The 14,750-nt window shown below is 40.3% G+C and overlaps 1 protein-coding gene and 1 pseudogene across 5 annotated transcripts in view; one reads left to right on the top strand and one right to left on the bottom strand.

Annotated features, from left to right (window-relative positions):
* The window catches only part of INPP4B (inositol polyphosphate-4-phosphatase type II B), a 455,375-nt gene that overhangs the window by 134,004 nt on the left and 306,621 nt on the right, over window positions 1–14,750 (bottom strand). For all 5 annotated transcript variants that reach the window (XM_024977565.2, XM_059876249.1, XM_024977564.2 and 2 more), the window contains one exon: window positions 8,461–8,664. In XM_024977565.2, the coding sequence (XP_024833333.1) occupies window positions 8,461–8,664 (204 nt within the window). The remainder of the gene's footprint in view (window positions 1–8,460; window positions 8,665–14,750) is intronic.
* LOC104974578 (glutathione S-transferase A4-like) lies at window positions 1,370–2,319 on the top strand (annotated as a pseudogene).

The raw sequence follows: 14,750 nt of genomic DNA, 5'->3' as shown, positions 1-14,750 counted from the left end.
TTATGAAAAACTATGCAGTTGTTCAAGTTAGGTAATTGTTAAAACTACATTTGCTGCCAGAAACTAAATAAATCAGATTTTTAAAAAATAGAGCTATTATAATCTTATATACAAGCCTAAATTAACCTACACGATCAGAGTGTTTTTGTATGCTATCACAGAAACCCAATTAAATTAATTGTTTAAAACATTAAATTATTTCAGGAAGTTGACTAGACTTGTAATCAGTGCCGAAACTTTTCTAACACCTAATTAACCAAGAAAAGTGCTACACAAAATTATGTTTCCAATTCATTTAATTGTCTCTAAAGGCATTTCCAATTAGCTACATTTTCACTGGATTTACTCAACTTTTCAAAGTGAGATAAAGATCTGAAAATAATGTTAAGTGGTTATAACTTCAGTGATTTTTTTTAAAACATAAAAGATTCCCATATTTTATTTCTTTTTTTTTTACATATATATGCACCTATTCTTTTTCAAATTATTTTCCCATTTAGACAAAGGGATCTTTCTAATAGAAAGTGGTCTCCAAGGAACATCAATAACAAGTTTGATTGTTATATAACATTTTATTGAAGTTCCTTGGCCAGCCCTCACAAGGTCTGGAATTTCTAATTTTTCTCAAATGTTGCTAGTAACCAACTTCAGCCACTTTCTTTGGTATCTATTTGAAACTTCCACCACTCTGCTCAGCCTGTCCTCTCTGCCCTCTTCTGCACATGATCCTGCTTTAATGATAAAAGAAGACATCCAGGTTAATGTCTGAAATATAAAAATAACTTGTACAACTCAATAGAAAAGAGCAAAGCAAATAATTAAAAAACAAGCAGATGAACAGATATTTTTCCAAAGAAGACACGAAAAGGTGCTAAACATCACTAACCATCAGGGAAAAGTAAATCTAAGCCACGATGAAAGACACCGCATACATTCTAGAATGGGTATCATCAAAAAGAAAATAGATAACAAGCAGTGGAGAGGATGCAGAGAAGAAGGGAACCTGTATGCACTGTTGGTAGGAATGTAAATTGGTACAGCCACTATGGAAATCAGTATGGAGGCACCTCCATAAAATAGAACCACCATATGATGGTTCCACTTCTGGAAATATATTCGAAGGAAACAGAATCTCTATTGCAAAGAGATATCTGCACCACCATGTTCATTGCAGTATTATTTATAATAGTTAAGATATGGAAACACCCTAAGTGTCCATCAACAAATGCATGCATAAAGAAAATGTGATATACATACATACATAGAAGCATACACACACACACACACCAATCCCCCCTCCCCACCCCCCTACACATATGTATATACTTCAGCCACAAAAAAGGAAGTAGGAAGACAGTTCGCTGGGTGCCTTTGTGCAGTTCTGGTCACTCCGAGTGGAGCCAGAAAACCTGAAAGGCCATGATGGCTATGAAACCCAAGCTCTACTGTCCAAACAGACAAGGCCAGATGGAATCTGGGTTTAAATTGCTGATGGAGTCAAGTCTGATGAAGAATTTTTAGAAGCAAAACAACAGTTGCAGAAGTTGCAAGATCGTAGCCATCTGCTGTCCTAACAAGCACCAATGGTTGAAACTGATTGAAGCTGGTGCAGACCTGGAGCATCCTCCACTACAGGGCAGACAAGCACCGTCTCTTTGGCAAAGATCTCAAGGAGAAAACCCTGGTAGACATGTACGTAGAGGGGACCCTGGATCTTCTGGAACTGCTTATCAAGTGTACCCTTACCTCAAACCAGATGATCAGCAAAAGAAAGTGGTTAACATAGCCCAGAAGCTATACTTAGATACTTTCCTGGGTTTGAAAAGGCTTTACAGAGTCATGGACAAAGGTTTCTTGTTGGCAATCAGCTGAGCCTTGCAGACATAATTCTACTCCAGATCATTTTGGCTCTAGAAGAAAAAACATCTTAATATTCTGTCTGCCTTCCCTCACCTCCAGGAGTACATGGTGAAAATAAGCAAAATCCCTGCAATTAATAAATTCCTTGAACCTGGCAGTGAGAAGCAGCCTCTGCCAGATGACATGTATGTGAAAACCATGTACAGCATCTTCATGCCACAGGGCAGCCGTGGAACTGTGAGTGACTGCTGTCCGAGAGACTGCTGTGTCCACAGCTGTCTTAACCGAAGCCAGGCTGCCACGATCCCGCTCTGTTGCAGTGCTGTGCATATTGTTCCCAAGTTGGTTTTTCATATCCTGATATCTCTTCTAGAAACTCTGACCTTTTTTTGTCCAGTGAGTGATTGTTATGGGACCTCTTCTGAAAACCTTTTGTGGCGAGGCCGGCATTTAGGTTAGAGCTGCTCTGTCTACTCATTTCCTAGCAATGAAGATGGGTAGGATCTCATGTTGTCCCCCGAGCTTTGTCCTCTCCTTATCCCATTCTCAGTGCCCTCCAGTCTCTTCCTATTTTTAGTGTCTAATAACAGCAGAGTTCACTAGATAGTAACTCTCCTCTGAGCTAAAACAGATCCATGGTAGTGATGAATACCTTTGATATTCACCAAAATAAAGGATTTACTAATTTTTTTAAAAAAAAAGGGAAGGAAATTCTGCCATTTCCACCAACATAGATGGATCTTGAGGGCATTATGCTAAGAGAAATCAATCACATAATGGGAACATAAATATTGTATAACTCACTTATATTGAGAATCTTCAAAAAAAAAAAAAAAAAAAAAACAGATTCATGGAAGCAGAGAGTAGATTGGTGATTGCCAGAAGTGAGGAGGGGAAGACAAAAAGGGTGGAGATGATTAAAAGGTACAAACTTTCAGTTATGAGAAAAGTTAAGTCCTGGGGATGTAATATACAATACGGTGACTATAGTTGACAAAACAGAACTGTATCTTTGAAAGTTGCTAAGAGAATGGGTCTCAAAATTTTCATCCTAAGAAAAGAAAATCATAGTCCTGTAAAGTGATAGACATTAATTTCTTGTCATTATATATATGCAAAAAATCACTTTGCTGCATACCTTACACTAATACAGTGTTATATGTCAGTTATAGCTCAATAAACCTGGAGAAAACTATTTCAAATAAAGAACAAAGAAGCCATCCAGCCCCACCCACCCTCAAAAAAGTAAAATCCATTTTTACACCCTCCTGGCATTCTCAGCCCAGCATCACACTTCTGCCCAGAACTTGTCCCCCACATGCCTACTGGAATTGATTATCTTCTCTTCGTTGTAAGGGCCTTGTTCTATGAGTCCCTGCCTTTCAGCCTTAAATGCTTTTTGGAGCAATAAACATAGTCAATTGTACCACCTTTAAAACAAAACAAGTAAAAAACTAATAAACACAGACACACATCCCAATTACCATTGTCAGCTAATGTGCTCCTGTCTGAAAGGTCACCTCATCCTCCTTTGCATACTGTTATCTTCTGCTCATATTTAATTCTCAGGAAATGCTTCTGGAAATCCCACTGTGACCACCAGAGTCTCACTTCATCCTGTGTATAATCCTAAGTTGCACAATCACTGACACTGGTATCTCTAGAGCCCTGAATAGGCTGTGGAACCCTTGCATCTGTAGGCAGCTCACCTCTGCGTCCCCAGCACCTGGCACAGTAACCCAGGCAGAACAAGTGCTTTGTAACACCCACCGTACCGAATGCTTCACCGCTGACCTCAACTCACCATTTTCTCCCGCTGTCTTCCTTTTTTCCCCATCATAAGTTTATTTAAAATACTGAGTTGAAATCTCTTTAGCAAAGCCTAACTTCTTCCACTTGTCTTTCTACATCCTTGTCACAACATTTTGTGACTATTTATTAACATATTTTTATCTACCACTAGAATCTGAACTCTAGGATCTAACAATCTAGCATGATTTATCTTGCCATTTGGAGTATCTGTGAAAAGCTAAGTCGCTTCAGTTGTGTCTGACTCTGTGCAACCCCATAGACGGCAGCCCACTAGGCTCCGCTGTCCCTGGGATTCTCCAGGCAAGAAGAGTGGGTTGCCATTTCCTTCTCCAATGCATGAAAGTGAAAAGTGAAAGTGAAGTCGCTCAGTCGTGTCCGACTCTTAGCGTCCCCATGGACTGCAGCCTACCAGGCTCCTCCGTCCATGGGATTTTCCAGGCAAGAGTACTGGAGTGGGCTGCCATTGCCTTCTCCATCTGTGATATAGAAGGTCTCAAAATGTATCTAAAGAAAAGGGAATAAGGAAGGAGGGAATGTGAGGGATGACTTGAGCAGGAGGAGGAGGGAGAGGTACGGGAGGGAGTTTGCATAACACAATAAGGTGAAAATTATGAAAACAAAAGATACACAGTTCCAACAATCTCCCTTGATTTAATATTAAAGTGGTAATTATTTGTCAAAAAGTTAACAGTTAAGTTGCTCACTCTCACGTTTTGAGACCCCATGGACTGCAGCACACCAGGCTTCCCTGTCCATCACCGACTGCTGGAGCTTGCTCAAACTCATGTCCATCGAGTCGGCAATACCATTCAACCATCTCATCCTCTGCCTTCCACTTCTCCTGCCTTCAATCTTTCCCAGCATCAGGGTCTTTTCCAGTGAGTCAGTGCTTCGCATCAGCTCCCCAAAGCACTGGTGCTTCAGCTTCAGCATTAGTCTTTCCAATGAATATTCAGGACTGACTTCCTTTGGAACTGATTGGTTGGATCTCCTTGCAGTCAAAGGGACTCTCGAGTCTTCTCCAACACCACAGTTTAAAAGCATCAGTTCTTTGGTGCTCAGCTTTCTTTATGGTCCAACTTTCATATCCATACATGACTACTGGAAAAACCATAGCTTTGACTATAGGGACCTTTGTCAACAAAGTAATGTCTCTGCTTTTTAATATGCTATCGAGGTTGGTCATAGCTTTTCTTCCAAGGAGAAAGTGTCTTAATTTCATGGCTGTAGTCACCATCTGAAGTGATAAAGTCTGTCACTGTTTCCATTGTTTCTCCCTCTATTTGACATGAAGTGATGGGACCAGATGCCATTATCTTAGTTTTTTGAATGTTGATTTTAAGTGAGCCTTTTCATGCTCCTCTTTCATCAAGAGGCTCTTTAGTTCCTTTTCGCTTTCTGCCTTTAGGGTGGCATCATCTGCATATCTGAGGTTATTGATATTTCTCTCAGCAATCTTGATTCTAGATTGTGCTTCATCCAATCTGGCATTTTGTATGATATACTCTGCATAGAAGTTAAATAAGCAGGGTAACAATATCAGCTTTGATGGACTCCTTTCCCAATATGGAACCAGTCCATTGTTCCGTGTCCAGTTCTACATGTTGCTTCTTGGCCTGCATACAGATTTCTCAGGAAGCAGGTCAGGTGGTCTGGTATTCCCATCTCTTGAAGAATTTTCCACAGTTTATTGTGATCCACACAGTCATAGGCCTTGGCATAGTCAATAAAGCAGAAGTAGATGTTTTTCTGGAATTCTCTTACTTTTTCTATGATCCAACGGATGTTGGCAATTTGATCTCTGGTTCCTTTGCCCGTTCTAAATCCAGCTTGAACATTGAGAAGTTCTCGGTTCACAGATTGTTTTAGTTTAGCTTGGAGAATTTTGAACATTACTTTGCTAGTGTGTGAGATGAGTGCAATTGTGTGTTTGTTTGAACATTCTTTGGTATTGGAATGAAGACTGACCTTTTCTAGTCCTGTGGCCACTGCTGAGTTTTCCAAATTTCCTGGCATATTGAATGCAACACTTTCACAGCATCATCTTTTAGGATTTGAAATAGCTCAACTGGAATTCCATCACTTCCAGTAGCTTTGTTTGTAGTGATGCTTTCTAAGGCCCACTTGACTTCATATTCCAGAATGTCTGGAGTTAACAGTAAGTTTACTTCATGAAATACAAGTTCTATTCTATATCTACTCAAACTCTTTCAAAGTCACAATCCAAATTTATTTATTGCTATGTAGCATGTGGGACCTCAGTTCCCTGACCAGGGACTGAATCCATGTCCCCTGCATTGGGAGCAAAGAGTCTTCACCACTGGACCACAAGAGAAGTCCCACAACCCAAATTTATGATCTATCCCATTTCCTCACTTACCTCAAGGACTAGTATTGATCCTCATACTGAGGATCGTACATAACTTATACATCTAAAAAAAGATAACACACAGCAATAATAGTAAAGTAATACAATTCATGCGCCTGGGCCTTTGCAGGACATGGGGCATTATTATCACACAGGCAAATCGTCTATCTCCGGACCACACGAAGAGCTACGTAGAACAGATGCTGTTATTTTCACTTTACGGTGGAGAAAACTGAACTTCAGAGAGGTTATGAGGTATGGATGTCTCGGAGCAGTAAGTAAATTGAAGTAGAAGGTGAAGGTAAAAAGAAGAAATATTAGATTTTCTCCTTTGAAAATGATTCACTGGGAGAAATGCAATCTTAATCAGTGACAACAAATACTTATTCAGCATTTACCTCTTGGAGCCCAGCTCTGTCTTTCCTGTGATAGTAATTTCATCAAAAGAAAGAACAGGTATCACTTCATAGCCCTGCAGACAGCAATTTTTTGAGTGACCTGAGCCTTACAAATAATTTATTCCCTGAACACTTATAAATTTAGAGTGGCAGGAAAATACAGTTGGCATACAACAGCATTTTCTTGGTTAAGAATGTGACATAGTAAGGAGTTTCTGTGTGTGTGTGTGTGTCTGTGTGTGGTATGCATATACTTCAAAAAGTTCTTAGATAATGGAATATATATTGATTCAGGAGAAACACACTGTTCCCTCTCACCCAGAGAGAGAAACCTTGGTTTTCTCCTGTTTTATTCTGCCCACCTAGGGTTCCTATCACCATGCTGACTTATCTGGTTTATTTGCCTTTGTGTGGGCTTGCACGCTAAGTTGCTTCAGTTGTGTCTGACTCTTTGTGACCCTATGAACCATAGCCCAGCAGAATCCACTGTCCAAGGGATTCTCCCAGGCAAGAATACTGGAGTGGGTTGCCACACCCTCCTCCAGAGGATCTTCACGATTCAGGGATCAAACCCGCATCTTTTATGACTCCTGCATGGACCAGCACTTTCTCTACCACTAGAGCCACTTGGGAAACCTTTATTTGCCTTTACTAGTTATTTTTTCAGATGCTTTTATGTGGCCCTTCTTTTGCCAATTTTAGAGCCACCTGGAGCAACATCTTTTAAATAACAAACCCAATAAACAAAAGAACTTAACAGATCTCTATATCCACTGCCATTTAAATGTTAACGCTTTTTAAGTATGTCCAAAACTAACACACTGGACTGCACCAATGAAAATACTTGTTGCATCCAAGTCGTGGATTATTGATGATTACTGACTCCTTTTCTAAAAACAATTTTAATGGTTTATATCTCCTTAATAAATAAAGAAAATATTACAGTCTTGCAATTGTGGCATCCTTGCTTTGGAGAGAGTCAATTCCTAGGTAGGTTGATAAGAAGTCACGGGTTCTTGAGGAGGAGAAAGGGGTCCGGAGCCCTCAAGAAGGAGAAAGGGGTCTGGGACTCTCAAGGAGAAAAGGACAAACTTCTACATTGCTTTGTCTTCGTCAATATAACAATGTATCTTGCTCGAGGACGTGTTTCCCCTTAACAAGAACTTTCTGACTAATCCTGTCATCTTAAAATGTATAATATGGGAGTGGGTCCGGTAAGATCTTTCTATTGTTCGTTCTAATCTTGCTAATTTAAGATATATCTATTGTGGGAGTGGGTCTGAAAAAAGTATATAAGGCCTTGATAAGACTAGCTAGGGGACCGTTCTCTGCCCTCCTTGTGATGTCTGATGTCTATGTCAGAAGCTTTCACTGTCACTTTTCTCAGTTTAATAAAACTCTGCTACACCAAAGTTCTTGAGTGATCAAGCCTGGTCCCTGGTCCTGAAGCTAAATCTTCTTCTTTGGAGATCAGGAATCTGACATGGTTCTCTGTAAGCTATCTCTTTGATGACATTTATTGGAGATAATTATTATTTGACTACATTATATGTACATTAACATATATAATGTAGAGGTTCAGTGGTAAAGAATCTGCTTGCCAATGCAGAAGATGCAGATTCAATTCCTCAGTTGGGAAGATCCCCTGGAGAAGGAAATGGCAACCCACTCCAATCCCTTGGACAGAGGAGCCTGGTGGGCTACAGTCCATGGGGTCACAAAGAGTTGGACACAACTTAGCAACCAAACAACAACAGACAACATATGTAATATATAAATTTTCACATCAAATAAATGTGGTTGGGTTAAAACTTTCATTTATAATTTGACCCCAAGGGAAAAAAAAAACACGACCTATGTACCCACAATCTGTATTATGACTGCTTTCCAACATGTTTTGATGAAAAGGAGAGATTTCTTGACACTTCTGCTTTGTTTTACAGTACTAAATGCTAAGGCTTTAGTCCTTTTGAGTTATAGCGCTGGGGAGGCAAGCTAAGTTAAAAAAAATAAAAGACTTACCCACTCCTCCTCATCGTAGTCTGAGTGATGTGGAATGGAGTCCTGCCGTCTCACCGGCAGGGGTGGGTCCTGGGAAATGCTCTCCTCTGTGCCACTCTGAGGAGAGGGTGGTTTCTTCAGGACACCCCCAGGCCTGGCAGTGTAAAGTGCTAGAAGGGCACTCCTGACCAGCTGATCCTTGAAGGCATGTACAAAAAGCTCTGTCTGGAAAGAAATTGACAAGGATTAGAAACGCCATGGTAGGTACCTCAGCAGAGAGCTACGGAAAGGTCAGTGGCAGATTTGTTGACACTTAAGCGGTGTGGATGGTGGAAAAAGTGCAGGCAACAGAGAGAGAAAATGATTCACACCAATCAATGGAATATAGTTTGTTTTCCAGCTGCTGACAAGGCCTTGAGTTCTAAAGTTAATGCTGAGGTTCTATATGCACTCTAAGCACCATCTGTCTCCTCAACCCCCCTCTCTTTTTTTCCAAATCCTGTCGTTAGAGATGTATTTCACTGGGGATTATCATTTGAACACCATCTACCCGCTGTGTCTTTCAGGTAATTTCCAAATATGCCATTAAAGAAAGTGTTATCAGACTATGTTTATTTTGTATTTTAAACAGAGTTAAAGGCTGAAGAATGACATATCTTGCAAAAAAGAAAAAGACAAAACAGAGGCAGGAGATCTTGATTCTTTTAGCATCATGGACAGATTTCGAAAGTAGAGATGACACAGGCAGTCTTCCTCATGAAAACATTTGGCTTTTATTTCCTATTATTACCCTCTAAACTGTCTCCTCCACCAAATGGTTTCAGTAATGTTCAATGTTAACGAGGTTACCGTGAAATTTGCCATGGTAGATTTTACAAGCTGGTGGTAAATACCTAGTAAGTACTACTGTAATGACGCCTTTCCAACAATAAAGAACTTTACAGCTGTGCTTTGCATTTTCCTGATGAAATGTTTAATGGCTTCACCCTGTTATATACTGGAGGGTGTAGTCATTGATTTTCTGTATTATAGTACACTTAACATGCAAGTGGCCTAACAATCTGCTCAGAGTAGAGAAATAACACAAGCACTGACTCACACTGTTAACATAGTTATACTCTGTAACCTGTTGGGAAGGGGGCCTTTAACCCATAGCATTATTTTGAAGAACACATCATTTACTGAGATGATCTTGGCTAAAACGTTGTCTTCACCAATGCTATAACTCAAGGTAATCGTTTATTGGTGCTCTCTAAATCAATCCTAATGTAAATCAACTCTGAATATTCATTGGAATGATTGATGCTGAAGCTGAACCTCCAAATCTCTGGCCACCTGATGCGAAGAGCTGACTCACTGGAAAAGACCCTGATGCTGGGAAAGATTGAAAATGGCAGGACGAGAAGGGGGTGACAGAGAATGAGATGGTTGGATGGCATCTTCGACTCTGTGGACATGAATCTGAGCAGACTCTGGAAGATGGGGAAGGACAGGGAAGCCCGGTGTGCCGAAGTCCACGGGGTCACAGAGTTGGCCTCGACTGAGTGGCTGAATAACAACAACTCAATAGGTGGTCTACAGTGCCATGCCCAGTCATTGTTACTAAATTGTCTCTCAATTTCCCTGTTGTGTCAGCAATTACAGAAAACCAGTTAAACCATGTGCACCTAATAAAACTAAGTCATATCTGTATAGCTGCATCTTTGCAACAGATTGTGAAATTCTAGAGCTAGAAGGGACTTTGAGTAGACCTCTTCACTAACAAGATACAAAACTAAGAAAAAAGCCTGGTGACTTTTCCTAGGGCCGACTATTGATTGAAAGCACAAATGAAACAGAGCCATGGTTTTCTAACAAATTCAGGTATCTTTCCCCCTTACTCCACACCACCCACCACGATGATCAGCCTAGATGCTTCTGTCCGTTTTCCTCTTCTCTAACCCCAGCTCGCCAAGTGTCCCAAACATCCACCAGCTCTCATAGTTAGTTGTGTCCACAGTTGAGGAGGAGAAGGCAATGGCACCCCACGCCAGTACTCTTGCCTGGAAAATCCCATGGATGGAGGAGCCTGGTGGGCTGCAGTCCATGGGGTCACTGGGAGTCGGACACAACTGAGCGACTTCACTTTCACTTTTCACTTTCATGCATTGGAGAAGGAAATGGCAACCCACTCCAGTGTTCTTTCCTGGAGAATCCCAGGGACGGGGGAGCCTGGTGGGCTGCAGTCTATGGGGTCACACAGAGTTGGACACGACTGAAGCGACTTAGCAGCAGACAGTTGAGGATGCAACTCTCTTCCCTGAGAAATTTTAGTGGATGGTTTTCAACACTCGTTTAATCTATTAGTTATGTTAGAAGCACTTTGAAGGTTAAGTAGACAAGAAATATGATTAAAAAAGGATAATATTTTAAGAATAAGGAGATGGTAGATATTTTATAACAAATACGTTTTCTTATTTTTAAAAATAAAAAGGCAGTTTTTTTTTTTTTTTCTAAAAAGAACTGATGAAAAAGTTGGCCACACAAGTACCAATCAGTATAGTTGTAGCAAAATGGGAAACATGCTGTTTACATAATTTTTCAGAGAGCATGGATGTATCTGTCAATGTGAATTTAAATATTTAAAAACATGAATGTACTTCCACTCAGTTTAACTATTTCTCTCCTGATAGTTTTAATAAATTCTTTTGATTTATTTTTAGAGCAAAACAGCTTGACTTCTTTGACTTCTGCTACTATAGCTCTAGTCTCCATAACGCTCACTAATTACTATGTAGCTGCAAACTATTCACACCCAATGAAGTTTCCTATGGTTCTTGTAATCACCACTATTTCTTCCCATGGTAGCACACACACAGTTTCTCAATTTATTCAAATCTCATTTGGGTTGATTTAGCACCAATGACATGGGAGATAATATATAGATTCTTGCAGTTTTAAAAACCTAGAATTTTTTTTTGAGGGGGGCCGGGGTTGCTGAATATAATGTTCAAAATCTTAAACACAATAAAAACTGATCTTCTCCTTTGTGTCTATGCTGAAACATGTATCTGACTCCCTTGGAAACTCTCTGGATCCCCCAGATCCTGAGCATAGAATCAAATTTTGTTACACAATAGCAAAAATATTGCACTGCAATTTCCATGTGACCTGGAAAAATCTTAATTTTCTTGACCAGTGTTACTTGCTACATGTGGACCAATATAGACCCAGATGTTTTACCATGAAAATAAATCAGTTTGAAGAGATTAATAGAGTCACTCAATCCTATCATATCTGTACTGCATTATCTCAGTCGCTGTCCTTGAGATAATAGCAGCGAAGTCAAACATCAAGGAAGGAAGCAATCATGTCCCTCTGAGCTGCCTATTGACTCAGAGTTCTGAAAGCCATTTTCCTTTTCTTACTTAGCTCACTACAACAAATGAAAGAAGAAAGGCTGTCTAAATATTATTGTAAGGGTGGGCAAAATAATTCATTTAAAATATTAGCATAAGAATATAGTAAAAAAGCATAAACTCTGAGCCCAAGGCAGATCTACTTCATTTGTTCTATATTTAAAAAAAAAAAAGAGAGAGAGAGAAAGAAAAGAAAATGTTTTCTTGCCTTTCTGCCATTTTCCCGATTCATATGCTCATACAAGTATCCTTCAAAGTAGCACACAGAATTATCTGCGAGTACAAAACTACTAAAAATTACTTCTCTTGGGGATACATTTGCTACCTTCCTGAATATTAATGCAGGATGAATACTTAGAATATGTTCATTTAAACCCTCTCTTTTAAACTAGAGAAGTCAACAAATTAAGCAAAGTCCCATTCTTTTTAGAATCTCCTTATACTCACTGAAAAACTCCAAGGCCATGCCTAATCTCATTGGCAATACAAAATACCATAAACAAGTAATTATCATTTTAGTAGTCATGCATATGACATAAATAGAATCCTGCTTATTTTTAAATTTTGTTGTTCAGTTGCTCAGTCGTGTCTGATTAATTTTTAAATTCAGTTGAGTCAGTTCAGTCGCTCAGTCGTGTCCGACTCTTTGCAACCCCATGAATCGCAGCACGCCAGGCCTCCCTGTCCATCACCAACTCCCGGAGTTCACCCAGACTCACACCCTTCGAGTCAGTGATGCCATCCAGCCATCTCATCCTCTGTTGTCCCCTTCTCCTCCTGCCCCCAATCCCTCCCCCAGCATCAGAGTCTTTTCCAGTGAGTCAACTCTTCGCATGAGGTGGCCAAAGTACTGGAGTTTCAGCTTCAGCATCATTCCTTCCAAAGAAATCCCAGGGCTGATCTCCTTCAGAATGGACTGGTTGGATCTCCTTGAAGTCCAAGGGACTCTCAAGAGTCTTCTCCAACACCACAGTTCAAAAGCATCAGTTCTCCGGCGCTCAGCCTTCTTCACGTTAGGATGCCTTAATTATTTCCTGGGCTTCCCAGGGGGCACTAGTGATGAAGAACCCACCTGCCAGTGCAGGAGACATGAGAGCCATGGGCTTCGTCCCATGGTTTCACAAGGCAACAGTGTTTACTTGACATTAGTACATTGATTCGTGTTTGCTGCTGCTGCTGCTCAGTCATGTCTGACTCTTTGTGATCCCATGGACTGCAGCCCACCAGGCTCTTCTGTCCGTGAAATTTTCCAGGTAACAATACTGGAGTGGGTTGCCATTTCTTCCTCCAGGGGATCTTCAAGACCCAGGGATCAAACCCAGGCCTCTTGGATCTCCTGCATTGATAGGCAGATTCTTTTACCCCTGAGCCACCTAGGAAGTCCCCTTGATAGTGGTTAGCATTCCCTAAAGCAAAGAATATTGAGCTTTCAGCTAGGAAAGATACCTGACATCTGGCCAGCTTATATAAAATATCCTCTTGACCTTGGCTAAAATCACATAACCACTTTTTCCCGGTATGTACAAAATTACAGTGCCTATCTGTGAAACCTTTATGGGAGTTCACTGTAAACAGTACACTTCTCTTTATTCTTCTTTTTCTTGACCCACCTTTTCAGTTTCTGTTGCTGATTCATAATCCCCTGCTCACTCAAAATGTAGTTAAGTGGACCCTAAGGGACCATAAACCACTTTCTTTTTTAATTTATATTTTTATTTTGTGGCCACACTACATGGCATGTGATCTTAGTTCCCCGACCAGGGATTGAACTTGTGCTCCCTGCATTGTAAACACAGAGTCTTAACCACTGGACTGCCAGGGATGTTCCTAAACCATTTTCTTAAAAGCATTTTTTCTACTGGTGATGTTATTCTGTCACTTCAAGGGTCATTTTTTGTTATGCCAAGGTCTTCACAATCCATTTTTGCCTACCTCCTGAATCAGCATGATAAAGAGTTTCCATCTGCAAGTCTTCTGAATTTACAACCTCAGCCCTGATCTCAAGTTTTTAAAATAAATGTATTCTTCCCTATGTTTTTATCTGAGGGGTATCAATACTGTTCAGCAAATCTGAGTCCAAACATCTGGAGCATCTACAGGAATATTATCTTCTGGGTTAGTGATTAATTTCTACTGGTTAGACCTTTTCAGTTATTTCCAAGATTGACTCTTGTATTATATTCTTACAGCTAATCCTAGTTAATAACCTTTCTGTGTTCCATATTGATATTTCCTTAGTCTTCTTACTGGTTGATTCTATTTTCTTTAACCCTTCTTTTTTTCAGGATGTCATCCAAATAAAATATTGACATCTGACTTCAAGCTCAGAATTCCTGAATCAGAATTTGTATTTCAGCAAAAGCTCCCCAGAAGCCCTACTGACATTTAGTGATGTGCAATATTCAAATCTCTCTGTTCTTACTCAGCTTAGTTGTTGCTCAAAGGATATCTTCACAAAGCAAGTCACCGGGTTTCCAATCTCAACAACCTTTCAGTATCTACAGAATAGACCTTCTCTCAGGTAAATGAGATTAAGAGGGCGAGATCATATTTCTTTTTTAACTTTATGAGACACTGCTGAACTGATTTTCAAGCTGCAAACGTGTACCCATCAATGATGGATGAATGTTCCAGTTATTTCATATTCTTCCCAACTCTTCCTATGCTCAGCCCTATTGATTTTAACTCCTCTAGTGGGTGGTTTTCTGTGCTTAGTCACTCAGTTGTGTCCAACTGTTTGAGACCCCATGGACTGTAGCCTACCAGGCTCCTCTGTCCATGGGGATTATCCAGGCAAGAATACTGGAGTGGGTTGCCATACCCTCCTCCAAGGGATCTTCCCAACTCAGAGACTGAATCCAGGTCTCCTGCATTGCAGGTGGATTCTTTATCATTTGAGCCACCAGGGAAACC

The sequence above is a fragment of the Bos taurus genome, chromosome 17 (assembly GCF_002263795.3).
Source record: "Bos taurus isolate L1 Dominette 01449 registration number 42190680 breed Hereford chromosome 17, ARS-UCD2.0, whole genome shotgun sequence".
NCBI lineage: Eukaryota > Metazoa > Chordata > Mammalia > Artiodactyla > Bovidae > Bos > Bos taurus.
This window is presented reverse-complemented; position numbering and strand designations above follow the sequence as displayed.